The sequence below is a fragment of the Strix uralensis genome, chromosome 15 (genome assembly GCF_047716275.1).
Source record: "Strix uralensis isolate ZFMK-TIS-50842 chromosome 15, bStrUra1, whole genome shotgun sequence".
In the NCBI taxonomy this organism is placed as follows: Eukaryota; Metazoa; Chordata; class Aves; order Strigiformes; family Strigidae; genus Strix; species Strix uralensis.
The window spans coordinates 17,567,392-17,587,271 of NC_133986.1; the positions used below are offsets into that span (position 1 = coordinate 17,567,392).

Here is a 19,880-nt window from a genome sequence, read left to right on the forward strand (position 1 = left end):
AGACTAAGTAGAGCAGGAAAACTTTTCTGTGACTTTTTATACAAGTTAACTATAAAACAGTTGACTTTGACCATTTATGTATAGGACAAAATATTTTGAGGCACTTAAGGATTACTGTGGCACCGTTATTTCTGTTAGAAGAGAACTAGCTGTGTTTACCACTCATTCTTTGCCATGTGCAGTTTTGGGTCAAACTATAGGTGAATGGAGAGAGAATTTTGAGATAAATATCGGTTTGCACAGTATCAGAAAGGAACTGCAAAGTAAGCTCTTCCTGGCTTGCTATACTTGACTGCCAAGTCAGCCTGAGCACTGCTCTTTGGACAGCTGAAGTGTGCCTCTCCCTGGTCACCCTGTGCATTTAGTTTTAGGGTAACTGGACACTGCCTTGGCCTGTAGTGAGAGGTGTATTGTTTTCTACTGGTCCAGCTATTGGAAGAATATTTCTCAACTATTGAGATTTTTCTGGAATAGCTTAATCATGTCCTTGGTCACAAAACTCCAGTAGTTGGGGCAAAGAGGTATTAAAGTATGAGTGGGGTGGGGGCAGTGATTGCGAAGACAAGCTTTTTCATTTAGGGCAATACTTGATATGTCCAACATACGCATAGTGTCTAGCACTACAATGCATCTACTTGACATCTTGTCAAGCGGTTTCAGTTGCCAGCTTGTGTAAAACTAGCTTTATCTAGAGAATGATAAGCCATCTTTGCCTTGGATGTTTGTTGCTCTCATGCTCAGTTCCTTATTTTCACTGATGTCTTGTGATAAAATGCTGTTTCTTACGTATTGTCTTTAGGTGTACTATTGACTGGAAGAAAGGAAAAAATGTTACAGTTAAAACAATCAAGAAAAAACAGAAACACAAGGGTCGAGGCACAGTTCGGACAATTACTAAACAAGTACCTAATGATTCTTTTTTTAACTTCTTCAGTCCAATAAAGGGTAAGCTTGAACATCCAGGATTTAGGATTCTTAAAATACGTTGTGTTTTACTTACATGTATTTTTATTTCTGCAGCTTAAACCTACAAACTGTTGATGCTGCTGCATCATATACTTTCCTTGTACTAGAGGAAAATAACAAACTAGCCCATCCAAACAGATCGTTTCGTTCAGATGTTGTTCTGTAGAATTTAGCCATTAGGTGTGCTGTGTAAACAGGATTCATAGTATGGAAAGAGTCCCATGTAGAATCTCCTAAAGAAGTTTACTTGTTTTACCACAGGATGGCTCCATGCATCAATTTGAGGTTTTTAACATGTGAAAGAAATCTCTTCCAGTGTTGGTCAAGTTTATAGTATATAGGTTTCATTTAAACCTTTGTGTTAGATGACGGAACTTTCTGTGGTTTCTTCTGTGATTAGTTAGTGATCCCTCATGTTCCATACATACCTTCCTAATTTTCCTAGTTATCCAATGTTAGATGTGTACTCACATATTTAAAACAACTTAAATGGATTCCAAAAACATCATTTCTCCTTGATACATCTCCCCATCCCCCATTGTTGTTCCCCCCCTACCCCCCACCCCCCACAAAAATAAAAAGGTGGAAGAAGCAGCTTACTTGGTGGACTTTAGAGGTGTACTGAACAAAATGGACATTAGCTCTTGATTCAGTAGTGGGCTATTATGATCTACCTATGCCTTCTAAATACCTGTGTACATGGGGATAAGAAACAAGTGATAAGTTTTTCCAAAGTTTAGAGTTTGTTTGGTACAGAAATGTCCTTTAACTTAAACAGTTTTTTGTTACAAGTAGTTGCTGCTTTCAGAAAGGGATAGAGATTTGTTTGCCTCATGATGGTTTGTTGTTTTTTTTTTTAAATATGTAAAGGCCATACTCTGGCGGTAGCTGTGTAAGAAAGATAAGGGTATGACATCTGCTGGCAGTTGATACTTGCATTTTCAACTTAAGAACAGGCTCAGCCAAATTAGCACTTTCACAGCAGGATCACAGTACCACTGCACCCGAGTAGACGAGGGAAATCTGGTTTGGGGTTTTTGTTGTTGTTTGGTTTGGGGTGTTTTTAACCAACCAAACAAAAAAACCCCACCCTGTTCCTTACTGGTTATAGTACCAGGCCTCTTCTCAACAATGCTTTGCAAATTCATGACAAAATGTTCATTTACTTGGTAGCATCTGTGTTTGGGGAGAGGAGAGAGTTCGTAGTGCTCTAGCCGAATAGTCACTGTAATTGCAGCATTAATATCGAAACAAAATGCGTTGCTCTTTGAGGGGAGGAATGTGATCTGCATGCCTTCTGAACCCATCTTTGTAGAAAGAGTATTTTCTTTGCAAAAATCTTTGACATCAGAATGGCAGCTTTGATGCTCTTACTACAGCACATAAAATTCTTGCAAGTGCAATTTCTGTGGGTTTAACTTAGGATGAATCAGTATTGTCTTTAAAGGTTTAATAGTTAGCTTCTGAAGACTTTATAACCCCAGTGTTTTCTGGTATGAGAAGGTCTTTATACTGTGTTTTGTTATCTTGAGTATTGAGGTGGGCTAGACTATACAAACTTTTCTTAAATTTACTGTCTTTTCTTTTTGCAGTGTCTGGTGATGGAGAGTCATTGGTAAGTTTACATTTCTGAAATGGCACGATTGCCACATCTTTTTTGCTAAACGTATCTAGTGACTATTCAGATTCTTTTCTTAAGTACTGTGTATTTTTATCTTTATTTTTGCTTTTGCCAAAGCTGAGCTTCATCTTGATGAAATGCAAGATACTGTTGGCTTCTCCAGTTAATGCACTGACACTTTGCTGTTAAGTGTCTTGCTGATCTAATACATCTATAATGATCACTGCTGGGAAGAGGTCATTGTTTTCTCTAGTCACTCAGCACTACAGCTGATACCTGATTTTTTTTTTTTTTTTAAAAATCTGTCTCAAGCATTCTGAACAATTCTGTAGCATCTGGTGTCAGAACCAGCAAAGTCTACACGAGCCTTTTTCATAAAAGGTGTTTCAGCAGACCAGTAGCTTGTATGTAGAAAGCTTTTAAAATAAATCTCAGTTCTGCAAATCTGAATTTAGACTTGCAGTATTTCTTTTATTGTTACAGAGTATACTGAAAGTACATCTGACCTGAAAGTTGATGAGTGTGATGTTTCAAACCTGTAACTTTTAAATACTTCTCTACACTCCTCTGTAGCACATCACATTTTTAGTAGAAAAATGAAACTTGATTTGCTTTACAGGATGAAGATTCAGAGTTTACTTTAGCAGCAGATTTTGAAATCGGACACTTCTTCCGTGAAAGGATAGTCCCTCGTGCTGTGCTTTATTTCACTGGGGAAGCTATAGAGGATGATGATAACGTATGTATTCTGTCAGCATTTTGTTTATTAGTCACCATGTAGATAGAAATATTCTCCTTGTCTGATTAGACTAGTATGTGCTATTAATTACGTGAGAATAACAAAAAATGTGAAGAGATTAGGAATAGGAAAGATTCAACTTGCTGTGAGTTGTTAATCTTTGCTTCTGGAAGGGCTTTAGTTTCAGTTACTATGTTTAAATATTACCTATTACTGCAGAAGATTTTTATGAAAATATTAGCAGAGCTAATAAAACCTTGGGTTTGTTTTTCAGTTTGAAGAAGGTGAAGAAGGTGAAGAGGAGGTGAGATGCATACTGTATCTTTTATAGATAATTAATTACCTACTGCATTCCAGTTCCAGAAATAGTCCTATATGGAGCAGAAAATAGTTGTTTGTAAATGCTCTTGTGTATGATATGTCTTTCCAAGTTCATCATTCCTGACTTAAAAAAATCTATGGCAGTTTTTTCTCTTCACGCAAGTACTTTCTGCAAGAACATTTATCCAGTTTTTTTCTAGTATTTTGAAAGCTGCTTTCTGACATGAGTCAAAAATTAAGGATGAGGGGGTTTTTTGGGTGCTGCATGAACCTTCAGTCATATTTTTAAATACCTGTTACTACTGCAGTAGTGGAATTCAGCAGTCAGCTTTTAGCTGTCATAAGTTTGAAGACTGGGCCTTGCTAAGCGTAAAGTAAAAAAGGGAGAACATGCAACTGCTCAGGATGAAGGCTTAATTTAGGCTGGAATTTCTCATATTACCAAGACCTCTGGTCCGTTTACAGTAGTGTTGTATGAATACAAACATACTGTGAAAGGCTTTGCTCAAAACCACTAAATGATACCACACTTAACTAATATCCCTTACGGATAATTATATTCTTATTTTACTGCGTTTACTGTGGTGTTCTTGCTAATTGGTTCAAGGTACATACCTCACGGTCGTCGAGTTCACCATAGTAGAATACATCAGAAGTTATCGAGCTGGTGGTCTGGTGTGAACTGGCAGCCTTCAGCATGCAGTCTCTTTTCTCTCTTTGCAAGTTGCAGTACAGACTCCTGGGCTTAGGCTGTTGAGTGATTAAACGTTTTCTTATTTTTTAAGCTGGATTTTGATAGAAATGCGCATGTATTTTTAATCTGTGTCCAGTGCCAGATACTACTACGTGGATGTAGGCATGTGTACAACAAAGTGCGAAAATACTGCAAAATTCTGTGCAGGAGTATATAGCCTGTTCACAGTAATCCAAATAAAGACCCTTTAGAAGGAGGTCAAGACAAAGAACAAAATTAGACATAAATACTTATTACCAGAACTGTAAAGTTCCAAGTAATATGTCAGGTAGAAGTTAAAAAATTGCTGAGAGACTGCAGCAACTTATGTAGGAAGGTTGCCTTAAGCCATGCTGAATTTTTTTAATCTATGTTTTAAATCTTCTTTTAAAGATTTTGCTTTAAGATTTTGAAGATGCTGAATTCTTTTAAGTCAGCCCAAGTAGTTTTAATGTTGACATCTGAAACACTCTGGAATACAGTGGTAATATAATTTGTTATTTTGTTTTTTCTCCATTACAAAAAGTTGCACTTTTAACCCGTTTTAATTTCTGTTAGTTTATCTCTATTTTGTCATAGGAGTTGGAGGGGGAAGAGGAGGGAGAAGAAGAGGAAGATGCAGAGAGTGATCCTAAGGTAGGGATTTCTGTGTGCTTAGTCATAACGCAGCCTATAATTGTGAGCAGTGTAACTAAGGTTATACTAGTTTATGGAAAGATTAATAAATTATTAAAAACCAGAAACCACACTAGCTTCTGACTGCAATGTTTTCATCTTCTTCAGCACTTAAATTGCTCTTAAAAGGCAGGTTAATGTTTCCATAAATTGAGAAAATGTAGGCTTTGTCTTCCAACCTGCACCAAGAAAAGATAACCTCTGAACTATGTGCCTTTTAATTCTTAATGGTATCTCTGTATAATCATGATATCTTTTTCCTTTAGAAAGGTCATATTCAAATATTCTGTGGCTGGACTTCAACTTAGAATTAGTCTGACAAATCTTAACTAGCTAGTTTATTTGTTTTCTTTTTCTTAAATTGTTCTTTCTGGTTGTCCTGATTGCTGCAGGTTAGACTCTGCATGTACTTACCTAGAAATCAAAAAAAGTTAGTCCCCAACTTTGAATTTTAAACTTTAAGACCTGGTTTAAATTTCAGCCTTAAGGGTTAGTGCTCCTTCTGATAGGTATTTTTCAGTCCTTCAGTCATGGTAAAGTTAATGCTTACATTTAGTGAGGCTGGGACTCGGTGATGACAGTCTTGCATTCATTTAGTTCTTAAAACATCAGTTTTTTATAAAGGCACAGATGCAAATGTGGAAGGCATGTGAAACTGCTTGATCTCTGGATGAATGTCTTAACAGCAGCTTAACACGTTAGTCTTCTGATGTAGAGTTTTATATGCATCACTATATCACTAATAAATGCTTTTTGTCACCACATCAAGAATTGAGCTTGGTTTTCCTCAATGAGAAATACCGTGTACTAAAATTCTGTCTTGTGGAAAGGTTGATCAAACAGGATTAGAGTGGCAGAAATGAGTATTCTGACTGCTCTGCAGGATCAAAATGCAGTGGTGTAGCTGTAATGAGAAAAAGTTGGACAGCTGAGAAACAAAATGTTAGTTCTGAGTCAAAGTATATTTGTGCTAGGTATCAAATACCCTTCTACAGGGTTTGGTATTCTGTAGAAAAAAAGCTTAAGGTATCTTGGAAGGTTATGGTTGTTGCCTTCTGTATTATTTTGTACATTTCACTTTTCATTCATGCTGACAGTTCCTTTCAATTTTTTCCCATTTAGGTGTAATTTAAGTCTGTTTATCATTCATACATTTCTAGGTAAGGTGGAATTCCATTCATACCTAACTTCCAAGAGTCCCATTTGTAGCCATGCAATGTAGTTTGTTTTCTAGGGTTTTCTGTCTCATTTCTTGGTTTTTTTTTCTTGTGTGGGGAAAGGAAATGGGAAAACGGTGACTTCAGAGTTTAGGTTTTATTAGTAAAAAATAGAAAGAAATGCGTATAGAGATAAATGCCTTTGAATCATAAAATTAAATTAGATTTTTCAGAATGATCTCTGTCTTCCTGGCACAACTTCTGCTTTGCCTTTGTAGCAGTCAAACTGCATTTTATGTATGCATGAGAAAAGATACTGAGACTTGTTGGACTTTTTTCTGTGTTTCTGATTTGATGTTGCATCTCTTTACTGTTTCTAGTGTACTTGCAAATTATTTCTTAAATATCTCTTGTAAGTCATCAGCTTACTTAGTATGTCTTTTCCAGCATTTTTCTTATTTATGCTGCCTGACAGAGGCAGTCACTCTTAAAGGCCTATTTGTTGAGCTCTCATGATTCTGAATAGGTACTGCTCTCCTGCTCATCTGTCTATTTAAAAGAAGGGGGGGGAAAAGTTCCTTCTGTTGTGTGCTGTCATCTTTCACCTTTCATCCCATGCCTCATAAAGAACAGCAGGCTCCGTATGTATTTTAGGCTTGTATCGTTACTTAAGAGAAGCTGCAATCTTTCTAACTCATTCCCTCTCTGCATAGATAACGCACTTCTTTGCCTTTGTTAAACTCAAAATTGAGCTGTGGTGGGGTTTTTTGCGTTCGTTTGTTTTTTCTGATCTGATATACTTTGAGAAGCCATCCACCCTGCCTCAACATATTTGCACTGTTTATTCACCTGCAGTAGTAGAACATCTGTTTGTCACAACAGCTTATGTGTTGTCCTGCTGCAGTCTGTCTGCAGTTACACAGCTGTCTTCCCCTCTTACAATTAAAAATTGTCAGCCACTGGCCTCAGTTTAAATCAACTTGGAATTCTGTTTTTTGTCTTTTAAGACTTAACCCTGGTTTTTTTTATTCCTTCTTCTGTTCGTCCCATTTTCTGGTCCTGTTTTCCCTGTCCTCTGCCACTCTTTACCTTTCAGTGTTATATTTCCCCCCCCCTTATTTCTTAGATTTCTTAGATTTAGAATAGTTTTCCTGTACACACAAAAAAAATTGTTCTTTGGTCTGTTTTCCTTTTCAAATCCAATTTCTCCTCTTTGGTCATTTCCATATTACCTCCTCCTTTATTGTTGTACTACATTTGCTACATAAATGTCAACACTTTCTGCTTTGTTAACCTTTCCTCCTTCTTTCCTCTCACTCCTGTCAGTTTTAAGTACATTTGAGTTGTTCAGTTCAAACCGGATCATTATCATCTTTTACACAAAGCACTACATACAAGTTGCGGCTTTGGAAGACTGAGCAGTCTGATTGGAAGTAGCTTCGGAAGATGCTATAAAACCAGATAATGTAGCTTGTTTTGTCCAGTGTATTTTTCTATGTGCTTGTATGCCCTGTTCTGTTAGCTGCCTTTATTTCACGTTACTGACGCAATGCTCGACTTGAAGTGGCAGACAAGGTAGCAGAGAATGCTGTTTTGAGTTATGAACTAAAAAGCTCCTGCGGGGAGAGACTGCACGTGCTTCAAGGTGCTTAGTCTATCTTTTAAGTAACAGTGGCAGAAGGGCCTGTTAGCAGCAAAGTCATTTTCAGAACCTCTGAAGCATTCTGTGTAGTTGGGGAGGAGGCAGTTCAGACCACTTGCTTAGCTCCAATTAGCTCTGAGTTTAAATCCCATGTATATATTTGATATCCTTGCTTTTTCTCATCTGAGAACATAGATTAGAAAATGAACAAAGATAAGGTTTAGCTTTAGGACTGCTAACTGGACTATTTCATAGTAAGACATTTGAAATACTGAAAGGCTTTCTTCCTTCTCTGCTGGAAAGGACATCAGCTTTAGTGCCTACTGCCTGCATTGATCCCACTGTTGGCAGCAAAGTCTGGGAGTCAGACGAGATCTTGATGGGCTGCCTGTGCCTGTACGGCTACTTTAGTGGATGGGAAGCTTCCCAAAAAGTGATTTGTAGAAGTAAGGCGGTAAAGGTTCAATCGCTCTTTGAATCACCTAGGAATGTATCCTGCCAAATCTGTTTAAACACTGAAGATGAATAGAAATTCAGTGTCTCTTTCAGCAGTAACTTTATGTGAAAAAGATCTGGTTTGAAAGGATTAAATTGCTAAGATAAATGGCATGGGGACTTTGGGCTTATGCCCCCATTCTCTAGGACACCCAGTTGATTGGATGGGTAGATGCAGTGGGTTGTGTGTATGAAAGTCCCAAAAGCAGTATTGCTTCAGACTTCCTTTTCTTCTCCATTTTAGCCCTATGACCCTGCAAATTTTAGGTGAAATTCCCTCCTTAAATTTGATGTGTCCCCTCTATATCCATGAGCAGCTGATGCAGTTTAGCTGATGTAATTGCTGATGTCTGAGCCAAGTGGTCTGTGTGTCAGCTAATTAGTTCAAGTTTCTTGCATTGTTCTGGGTAATCAAATGCCAGAAAAAAAAAATGTTTATGTCCATTGTAGCAAGTGTTGTTTGTTTGGTGTTTTTTTTAAATTCTGAGAAAGTGATGCAATAAATAAGAGGCAGTGGCAAAAAAGCTTTATATTGATGCTTCTTAGTAAAAGAGGAAAAAATAGCTGGGAGTCTCACTTATTTAGCTTGTATATCTCCATTGGAACAGTGCCTCAAGGCCCAGAGTAGTTTAAACTCTTTGCACAGAATAAGTAAATATTATTAAATACTTTGTAGAGACGTAAAAATAAAAAAATCTGCCAGTTTTCATATGATTTTAAGTCATTGCTCATGACTACTATAGAGAATCTCTTTATGACAAGAAGAATTCTTGTCTCTAGCGCTGGTAGTGAACTTCAGTACGTGTTTGCTGCTAAATTTCTTTTAAAATAAGATGCAATTCCTCCTCACCTTTGCCAGTTAAAGTCTCTCTGGTCTTTATTGCCTGCCCAGTGCACTTCACTGCCTTTCTAAGATATCTTGGGAAGTTAATCTAGGGAAATACAGCATGAATGGAAATCTTGCTAGAATGGGGAGATAAATAGTGCAGGGTCTGTCTGAGGCAAATAAATGGACTGGTAGTGGTTGGCTGACCAAGTATCACCAACAGTAAGGGCACTGCGGGAAGAGCAGGCTCAAGCCTTGCTGAGGGAGTATGGATGTAGTATCTCGATCACACTCGCAGCTTGAGGTCTGGTCTCTGATCTTACAGGAGCCGTTAGAGGCCAAAGATAAGTTTCAGCATGCATGTGCCTGATGGGGCAGCTGTAACTTGAAGAAAATTGTAGTCATATCTGTGCTGTTGTCACCTTGGGATTAGACTGTGAGATGCTTTATACGAGGCTGACGCTGAAGGCAGTAGAGCTCACGTGCTGGCTTCCTCAACAAGAGCAGCTCTGTACTATTGAAATGGTGGAAGAAAATTGATTATGTTGGAATCTGGATCTGAGATACTGGCTTGTTACTTATGGCCTGTTTAAACATTTTATGTATGGTCAAGGTCAATATGCCTTCAGCTGTAAGCTAAAAATTGCATAAACCAGCAGTATTTCTCTCAGAATTCTCTAACAACTGACTTGTATCCAAGATCCCCTTAAACCCTTAAACTGTACTTTTTTTTTGTCTGCAAACAGTAATCAACACTGAAAAGTCCTTAAGAAGGAACTTTGTAATCTCTGTGACTCACTTTTTTACAGCATATTTATATGCAATAATATGATTTAAATGTTTACAGAAATAAAGATAAATATAAAGAAAGGATAATGAAGTTTATTAGAAAATACAACAAGGGTTTTGGTTGATCATTAAAATTTGGCTGAAATGGTTGCAGTGGTCAGCCTAAATGTGTCTGATATGAATACAGCAGGTGAATAGGAAGGAAGGAGCAAGATGGAAAGATTTTTAAGTACTTTCTAAATAATGGGTTTCTCACTTGATAATGGCTCTTACCCAGAGTGCATGGGCAAGGGGAAGTGATGCTGTACAGCACAACTCTGTGGCCACGTTCAAATACAAAGCAGTTATAAGAAAAATAGATACTTTTGGAAAGCTTTTTGATAAAAATGTTGCTGTTTTTTGCCACCCTCTAAATGGAAAGGGATAGCATACAATGTATTACCAGTGGCAGTCAGATTTTCTTTTTTTTTTTGAGAATGTTAATTTTGTGTTCTGTATAAATGTATTACTCTCTTCAAGAGAGAATTCATGCTGTATTTAGTCCCAGATCAGTGAAAATGAATTCACACCAGTGTTATTTGGAACCCCAGGCAGATGAGAGAGTACAAAGTTGAAGTTAGCCAGATGTGCTGGGGGAGGAAAACCGCAGAGAAATACTCTGAAAGTTCTTACGTGTATCTGTGCAGAAGAGACAGCATTTGGCTTTAATTCAGACTTCCAGTGGGAGTGATAGTGACCATTGTAACCCTAAATCAGTTTAGGTGGGGAAGAGAAAAATAGTCTGGGTTTAGTGCAGATTATAAAGGGCAAAATTTATGATAAGGAATCCTAGTTGCACCTGTTCTTCCTTACTACAGGCAACATGCTTAAGTGGTCTTAGGTCTTGGTTACTGAATCTATAATGAAACACCTAAAGTTCTTCTTTAAGATACTTACTAAGAAACATTGTATTTTGCAGTCAGTGACGTAGAAGGTGTCATGTTTTATACCTGTATTTTTCTTTAATAAAATTCAGCAGATTTCTGACTGCTATTTGTTTATAATTAAGAATGATAAAGGGAGAAGCAAACAGGAAATACACTGGGTGAATTCTCCTGTTTAAGAATCCTGTTTTACAACAAAAAAGCAAGAAGTACAGTGTAAAACCTGAAGTTCTTAGCTGTTTGAGTACTTGTTCTCCTTCCCAAATATACTTCCTTTTGCCAAAGGGGAAGTTGTTTTACTACCTAATGAAGTTGTTTCTACTTTTACATATTCAGAGTAACATGTGGACTTCTTGCCTGGTGTTAAACTGTTGAATAGTTACCTGCTGGTGATGCAGAACCTACAAAAAATCAACACATTAATTACATTTTTATCACCTTAGCAGAAAGGGCAAGGCTTCTAAGGAAGAACTCAAACGTGCTGCAGAATAAGCAGCCTACCTTCCCTGCCTTCCTCCCTCCTTAGTTAGTGAGGAGGTGGCAGTTTATTGTTAAACTGTTTAATAGGAACTGAAAGTCAGATTGAGGGGGAGTAGCATGGTTTGCATTCTTTTTTTTTTTTTTTTTTTTTTGAACCTTGGCCTACTGGATGGAGTGTAAAGAACACAAATGTAGACTAAAAATATGGGGTACCAAGCAGTTGGGGGCAGGGGGAGACCCAAGAAATATGGTGACTGCTGTTCAGACTGTATTATCTAGCTGGAGTTTACATGTAGCTTTTTTTGTGCGTGCTAACGAAATCTCTAGCTAATTCAGAACTGCATAGCCAATTTCTTTTATTTGTTGAAGTATTTTCTCGTATGCCATTTTGATTTTTAACTGTTTGGGTTTTTTTTTCCCTTTATACAGAAAGATTCCAGCCAACCTGCTGAGTGCAAACAACAGTAATAAGGAAATACCACTTGGAAGTGATATTTGAACAACTTGTAACAAATACTTGGATACCTGGCCTGCAGTTCAGGATATTCCATCGCTGCAGCACAATCTTATTAACAATGCTTAAAATTAATTTGTTTTGAAATGCATGATTTTCACTAACTTTTCTTTATTGCTTAACATGTACAGTGGCAACTTCAATGCATTTGGGAAATATGAGGTTTAAATAAAGCACACTCTACAGCCGTTGGTACACTGTAGCTATGTCAGTAGGCCTTTAGAGCCTTTTGCCCTATGCATAGGGGAATAGTCCAGACTACCAAGTGAGGATTATCCATTTTCTTGTTAAACATTGAAAATTGTGGAATAGCAATGTGCTAAGAAGCTAAAGTAAATGGATTACATGTATGGTAGCTGAAACAGATAGAGCAATATGACTTTTTTGCTAGTTCCTTCCCCCCTTTTTTAATGTTTCTTGCAACCTACAAATTGAACTAGTGCTTGAGCAGCTTTAAATGTCATATTTATTATCTCAGTAAAACCAATTGAATTGAAGTAATTTTACTTCATTGAAAGGAGTGTCATATTTGAGACTTAGTTGTTCATCTTACTATTTATTTATTCATGTTTGTAAGTACTTTGACAGAACTAGTGCTTTTTAATAGTTTTTAATATACTTGAAAATCTTCTTCCTCTTTTGCATACACTATGGGTACTTGTAAAACAAATCATTTGAATTGGTCTCAATGTAGTAGTCTAGACTGAAGAAAAGAACTTGCATCAAAATGACAACTCTTCTGGATGAAGATCAAAATGCAAAGGCCAAACTGTTGCTGTTGATGGAAGTGGGTTGCAGCCAAAGAACCAGAAAATTTCCAGTAGTTTTATTGCTTAGTGTCCAGCATGGAAGGACCTTTCACTATGAACACAGAAACTTATCAAAATTCGGTTCAATAAATTTGAAGTTTTGGTGTCTTACTTGCAACACTGAAATTATTCCATTCCACAATTTGTTTTATTTAAAGCGCTGAAGTCTTCAGAACTACCTTTTGTTGTTGTGTGGCACTTCAGGTACACGTTTCTAGTTTCAGCATCCATTGCCAACCTCTGGCAGCAGTTGAATAGCAGCTGTATCAACACTGTGACCAGGCATGTAGAGTGCTCCAGCCTTACCTTACACATTTGTAACTTAATACGGTGTTTTCAATTTGTACAGAATAGATAGAATATTCTATTAAAGTTGTGAAACATGATTGTTGGTGCCTGTCTGGTCCATAATGTTTCCTAGGTTAAACGAATGTCCCTTTGGCTTTCGGTAGTGAAGGGTGAGGTGTTTAACGAGGGCCATGCCAGCTGTTGGGCCTTGCACAGCTCTTGTCTCAATGTCCTGTGAGTTTCCTTTGTTGTCAAAAGCCAAAGAAAAGAAACCCTTGTAAATATTGCATTACGGGGTTCTTTGATGTAAACCAGAACAAACCTCAATTTGCAAGTAAATAGTCTGGAATGTTTTGTAGGATTTGGGTTTTTTAGGAGGCAGTGTCATTATTAAAGATTCCACATCTATGCAGTTTGGTCGTGGACTAAATGAGGTGCTGGGAGGCATAATATGGTTTATGACATGTTAAGATATCCCCACATCACTACCTTGTAGTCAGGAAACGTGTAGAGATAGTGCTCAGGTGACGTACTGTAGTGTTAAGGCAGGAATGGGGATAGGTTCTGGACTTTTAGTTTAAAAGAAAAAAAAATAGTTTTTGTAACCAGTTGTTAGACTGTAGTGTAGTACAGCAGGCCCAGGGAACAGTGTAAGGGCATGTCAGACAAGGGGAGGAATAATGACTGGAGTTTGCATGTGTGCAAACTGGCTCATAAGGGTGCCAGACACATCGAATAGAGATATTTGACCAGCTTTTTTTCCTTCTCTATCAAAAGAAATTGAATGGTAGTTCCCTCATCCTAAAGAAGTACTTTCTACTACATGGTTAAACAGGAGCGCTGCTGCCTGGAGATAAACATCTGCAAATTAGCACACCGAAGTAATTTATGTGCATGAAATCCCGAAAGGCTAACTTTAATTTTGAGAAAACGGGAAATTCCAGAACACGTAGAGCAAATGTGCCAGTATTCAGGGAGCACAAATGAGATGGGTGGGTGGCAAAGTTGCCTGGCGAGATGTTCGTCCTCAGGAAGGCGATGGGAAAGCTGAGCTGGGATTTGTTAAAGCAGAGTTAATGCCAGTCGACACAGAAAACAGATCTTGTCAAAACCCAGCTGTGCTCTTGCCATTACAGATCTAGCTGGTGGCAAAGATGAGCATTTCATTGACTTAACGTTTTCAGATGGATATTTATAGACTTTCTACAGGAAAAGTAACTAACAGCTACTTGAACGCCTCAGCTCATTTCTTTAGCAGAAAAGAGTATGGGTTGGTTGTCAGAATGTCACAGCTGGACAAACCCAGGCTGGATGATAAAATACAGGGAGCGTGGGTGTGCAAAAAAGGAGATGAGTGATTAACTGTTGGAAAAGAAAATTTTTTGTCAATATTGGTGTTTTCTGAAGACTGTGCCTTAAGACAAGTTAGGGGCTCTATGGAAAACTAGGGCAGGAAGTTTTAAAAATGGTGAGGTGATACCAAATAAAGTGAGTCTACATGCATATATGCCTGATTACCATCACAGCAACCTGATAAAAGAAACTGAAGTTTAGTCTGTGGGAACACGCTCTTTTGATGCAGTCTTCATGTTGGTAGCTTCTCATTTGAGGAAAAAAAAAAAAGCTCCATTTCTGGGTCTGAAAGTTGAAGCAGCTGGAAGCGCTCCAAGCGAGATTAATCTGGCGTGTCGCCTGCTCAGGCTGCAGCATGATTAATAGCTTCTCAGCACCTCGGATGTCTAGGAAGAAAGCCTTGGAGGTACAACCCCGCTGCCCTATCTGATACAGAAACAAATGGCAAGTATTCTGCTTCTAGCTGAAAATCAGGGACGGGCTGTGGTTTCTCGGGAGTCTTTTGCACAGCGTTAGGATACCTTCCTGGGAGCTTGGTATTCGACATAACTGAGAGCTTTCGGTCCAATTTCAGTATGTTCAGTTATCTGGGGTTTGCTATCTGGTTGGGATGTGTGGTAGCTGGAAAAATTAAAATGGTCTCTGTGTGTTTCCACTCTCCTTATTAAACAGGCTTTTCCTGTTTTAAAATAAAGGAGACTTGTAATAAATTCATCCTCAGTTAAATGTTGCCTTGACGGCAGTTCCTCAAGCAAATAAGGTCTTGCCGAGGAAGCCAGCTCAGCACGGCGCAGTCTGAGGAGGCCCACGCTGGAGAGGAGCGCGTAAGAAGAGGTCAGACGAGTTACGGCACGAGGAAATCGCTCACTCCTTGCGAGCTCGGCGATTCAGGAGGTGAGTTTAAGACGTGAGACATGCCCTGGCTGCCTGACGTTACACTGAGGTAGCACATAACCTTATGAACTTGCGCTTGAAATCTGCACCTTGTTCTGGAGCATCTTAGCTTGAACCCTTTTGGAAACAATTACAGCTCAGCCAGAAAATGGAAGAAACATCCCTTTTAGTTGAGCCTATAAGTAGTGGATTATGCAGCTAGGTGGGAGACTTGCTTCTCCTGCCGCTGGAGCATGTGTTACGTGCCCCAAAGCCTTGCCATTGCTAAACTTCACCTGTTCCAGTGGCTTTTTGTGTCTGCTTGTGGCTTTTGGAAAAACATGAAGTTTACTTTGGGCTCCTGCAAATCATCTCTTGATAGCCTGTAGTAAATGGCAATGTATTAAAAAAAAAAAAAAAATATGCTGCATTCATGCTTTATCCTCTGCCTCTTCCCACAGATAAATATCTGTATTATTTCCCAAATAAAGTCTGGGAGGCATTGATTTTGTGTCAATATAGTATCTGTTCAGGACTCCTCTCCAGAAGCTGAAGTCCTCACATTTTTTACTTTTGTTGCCCATATTTTTCACTATAATCAGTGTGCAAACTGCTCTGTAGCTGTGACCTGTACATGGAAGAACCTTCATCCTCCCTTTCCCAAACAATTTATAGTCATCACACTAATAGCAGGCAGAACTATTTTTTTCCCATGTGCTCACATTGCTGTCCTAAATATCTCCAGCCTCTTGCGGGCCAGGGTCAGGAAGCCCAATAAACGCTATAAGTCACTCCAGTTTGACAAGCATCCAAAAAAAAAGAGAAAAAAATAAAGAATCCAAGCCTGTGTGCTGTTAACGAAGCATCATGTGAATGAAGGCTGAGCTGTTTGCCAAGTGCCAGCTTTTGTTTCTAGACCGGCTTTCCTCTCTGCTTGTTCACCTCACCATTACACAAGCAAAAACGCACGCTCCACCCAGCAGTGCGCTCACCTCTTGCACAAGCCGCCTTAACCTCCGGTTTTTACCGTGGGAATCCGGACACCTCCTGGGGATGCCAAACCACGTTAATACAACCCAGCGAGCGTGTGCGCCAAATGCCAGCGCTGCTCCGCGCAGCCTCCTGGCTTGTACAAACCTTCAGGGTAACAGTCCCGTGCTGAAAAAAAAAAAAAGCCCTCCTAGCACATTCTGCTTTCCCAAAGGAGATGTCGTCAGCGATGCAGTGGCCTCTCTCTGACTCGCCCCTGCCTTCCTGCTTGCCCCCAGCATCTGCAAGTTAAACATAACCCAGCTTAAGAAAAGGGCTGAAGAGAAGACAAATGGTAGGGAAAGGAATTCACTCATGCAACATGACCCAAAGGGGAAACAGAATAAGATATATAAAATAATAATTTGTCCCTGCTTGGAGCAGAAACCAACCAGCATAGGATGATCTTGGAAAAGAAGGACCATTGGTCTATCACCGATGCAAATCTTTGCACTGTGCAAATATTCCTTGTGAGCTGTTAAGCAAATTCAGCAAAGCAAATTCACTCTCGCGGTTGTTAAGTTCATCCACCTTGTAGGGGTAAAGGAAGAACTTGCCTCAGTGTTTTAGCATTAATGCCCACTTGAGCGACAGTGGTAAGGTCACACCTAGGAGGGGTTGGGGGTTTTTTTCCTTTTTTAATATTATTTTTTATTTCACCCAGTGGTCTAGTCTTCCTTCCTCCTTTTCACGCTCCTGATTTAAGGTACATTTCAAACTCTTTGATTTGCCTGGACAGACGGAGCATGCGAGAAGGAGGGTTGGGTACAAAATTAGTATTGGAGACACTACCAAAGCAAACTCCTGAAGTTGGTGATGGCATATAACTTGTTAGGGGAGTTAAAGCACTTGCTGTAAAGGTCACATAGAACTCCTGCACACAAGTGAATAGTTCAAGGCATTCTGATGCAGAGAAAAACCAATTAAGATATAACTGCTGCTGACATTCCCCTAAGCCGTTTCATCTCTTACCGCTTCAAAAAAGCAGGGAAAAACAAATTATGTACCTTCAATCTGAGATTTATATAGGATGAATTGTTGCTTAGCCTATGAAAAGATCAAAAAGGAGATCTTTGAAGACAGATCACCTACAAAGAACGCTGGACTGTTATTATACCAAAAAAAAAAAGAGGTTAATAAGCACAGTTCAGGTCAAAACATAGGCAAGTGCGGTGTGTGCAACAAAGCGTTCTCAAGGGCTGCTTGCTCAGGCGTTTCAAAGCCGGGCAGCAAGAGGGTAAATCACTGAGCCGGCATCTCACGCAGCAACACCGCAGCATTGCACGTGTGTTCGTCTCTGCACCTGTAGACTTGGTAGAACTTCTTCGGCTGGAAACTCCTGCAGTCACAGACATGGCTTGGCTTGTGTCGGGATCTCCTGGCCAAGGAGAGGAGGGGCTGGAGCCCTCCCTCCCGCAGCCCCCAGTTTCATTTTGTGTCTTCTGGGGACCAGGGGTTACGGTCCCTTTCCCCCAGATGAAAAGACTGCAAATACCCTGTTTCATTTGGGACTGAACCTGCCCATGTGGGCGCTCCTGGCCCCAGCAAAGAGCCACTGGCAGCTTTGAAGCATCCCTGAGAGATGGAGACCAAAAGACAGGGTCCCCCCTGGCACAGGAGACTCCTCGGCTGGGCCTGGGGACTGCTGCCCCCCCAGACTTGTTCTCCATCCCTCATCCCCCTCAGCATCCCTCCTCTGCACTTGGCCCTGTCTGTGGGTGCAGGGCAGGAGGAGGAGGATGAGGAGGAAGAGGAGGTGGCCTGGCCTCCCTTTCCCACCAAGGCGTGCGGCAGCCTCTCCCAGCACCCGGCCCAACCAGTATGCAGGGTTTACTGGGCACGAGGAACCCGCCAGCGCCGTTTCACCCGGGGTCCGATTTCAAAGACAGCCCTGATGAAGACATTGGGTGAAGGCAAAGCAAACAGACACCATAATTGCAGTGTGTGCTTTCTCATCTCCGTGGCAAGTTGCAAAATGTGCCGCCTCCTCCCTTGTCAGCCGGGCTTTAATTGGTTTTAATGAAGAGGCAATTACATGATTTCAATTTTTAATTAAAGGGGGTGGTGGTGCAGGGGAGGGGGGGCCCAGCCCCCTTTGAGCATGCCAGTGGCACCACAGGAGATCTCTGGACATGGTGTACAGTAGGGTTTGGGGGGGCTTGCCTGTCATCCCCCTGGGCTGGCAGGGCTTAGTGGGGGGCTCTGGGGTGACTGGTAGGAGCAGATCGAAGCTGGCTGCCTCCCAGCCATGCTGCCAGCGCTTTCGGATCCTGTCCCGGCACCCCCAGGCAAGATGCAATCGGCTTTTTTGGTGTCAGAGCCAGCACATCAAAGGGGCAGCAAACAGCTTAAAAAAACCCCAAACCCAGAAAGCCCTCCAAAGCCAAACCAAGCCCTCCCCACACATGGCACCAGCCAGAAACGCCTCCTGGATAAAGTACTGGGTGGTTGTTGGCAGGAGAGGAGCTGCTGGGGCAAGATGGGTGTCTGAAACCTAACACAGAGCCACAATTAAGAGCTCAAAAAATAATTATTTTATTTTATTTTATTTTATTTTATTTTATTTTATTTTATTTTATTTTATTTTATCCTAATTAATGCCAAGCAGTAGGCAACTGTCCTCTGATAGAAACACCCTCCTCATGACCCCACACGCGAGCACCAAGGTGGGACTAACCCACCCAGCCCACATGTGCGCTTTTCCTGTAGACACCACCTTGTCCGTCTGTCCCAACACGTGACCAGGGAGGGAAAACCAGAGGCACATGGTAGAAATCTCCCTTGGGAAACAGTGATAATTGCAGGGGCTGAACCGCCAGCTTAGTCCCACAATGCCACTATGTTTTATTGCTCTTTCTGGCAGCCAGGAGGCCAGAGCTTTGGCCTTGACTTGGTCCCATGTGCTGAGATGTCCTTGCTCCTCGTGTTTCAATGAAACATAATCGCTTTACAACTTCCTCCTGCCAGAGATAAAAAAATTATTAAGAAAAAAGCCCCGCGGCTTTACGGCTGCACCATGCCCCCAGTGTTTCCTTCACCCCTGGCTGATGCTGCTGGGCTTGCCCTTGGCTTGCAGAGGCAGGTGGCCCCAGGACCACCAGGCTGCTGGCTGGGCTGCCTGTGGCCCGGCTGGGTGCCCAACGCATCGCTGCCCGCGGAGCACCGGCTTCGGGCAGGCAGGGAGCCAGGGCTGCCACCCGGCTGGTGCCACTCAAGGGAGTGTGGCTCCAGGGAGGAGAAGGGGAAAAAAAAGTGGGGGGAAAAAAAAAAGAAAAAGGAAAAGAAGGCAAGGTCCAAGGTCTTTCTGTGCAATGAGTGATTCACCTGCTCGGCAAATATAGCTGGGACTGGATGGCAGGCTGCTGCGTGGGCAGGCTGAGTCACCCCGCTGCTGCCGACCGGCTGCCCCAGCCCTGCGCCAGATGGAAGAACGAGGTTGCTTTTAACCAAAGAGAAGTGAAACCTGCTTTTTTAAATGCCCAGGTGGGAGCAACATGCGAGAGCTGGGATGGGTCCATCAGCCAGTGCAGAGCCAGCAGCCTCCTCCCTTTGAAGACTGAGGCTGAGATCCTGCTCCAGGCTCTCTGCCAGCCCCTAACAGACACAAACCTCCTCCTGCCTTCCTGCTCCCTTTGTCCCAGGGTCCC

General features: G+C 40.9%; 1 protein-coding gene across 7 annotated transcripts in view; it reads left to right on the top strand.

The window, feature by feature from the left end:
• Positions 1-13,076, top strand: part of NAP1L4 (nucleosome assembly protein 1 like 4) — a 28,986-nt gene extending 15,910 nt beyond the window's left edge. For 4 of the 7 annotated variants that reach the window (XM_074885347.1, XM_074885348.1, XM_074885350.1 and 1 more), the window contains 6 exons: positions 800-945; positions 2,559-2,581; positions 3,207-3,326; positions 3,601-3,630; positions 4,960-5,016; positions 11,797-13,076. In XM_074885347.1, coding sequence (XP_074741448.1) covers positions 800-945; positions 2,559-2,581; positions 3,207-3,326; positions 3,601-3,630; positions 4,960-5,016; positions 11,797-11,835 — 415 coding nt within the window. In that variant the 3' untranslated portion in view covers positions 11,836-13,076. Of the gene's footprint in view, positions 1-799; positions 946-2,558; positions 2,582-3,206; positions 3,327-3,600; positions 3,631-4,938; positions 5,017-6,177; positions 6,216-11,796 lie in introns of all 7 variants that reach the window. The other 3 variants (XR_012631037.1, XM_074885349.1, XR_012631038.1) reach the window with 3 other exon arrangements.
• The last annotated feature ends 6,804 nt before the right edge of the window (positions 13,077-19,880 follow it).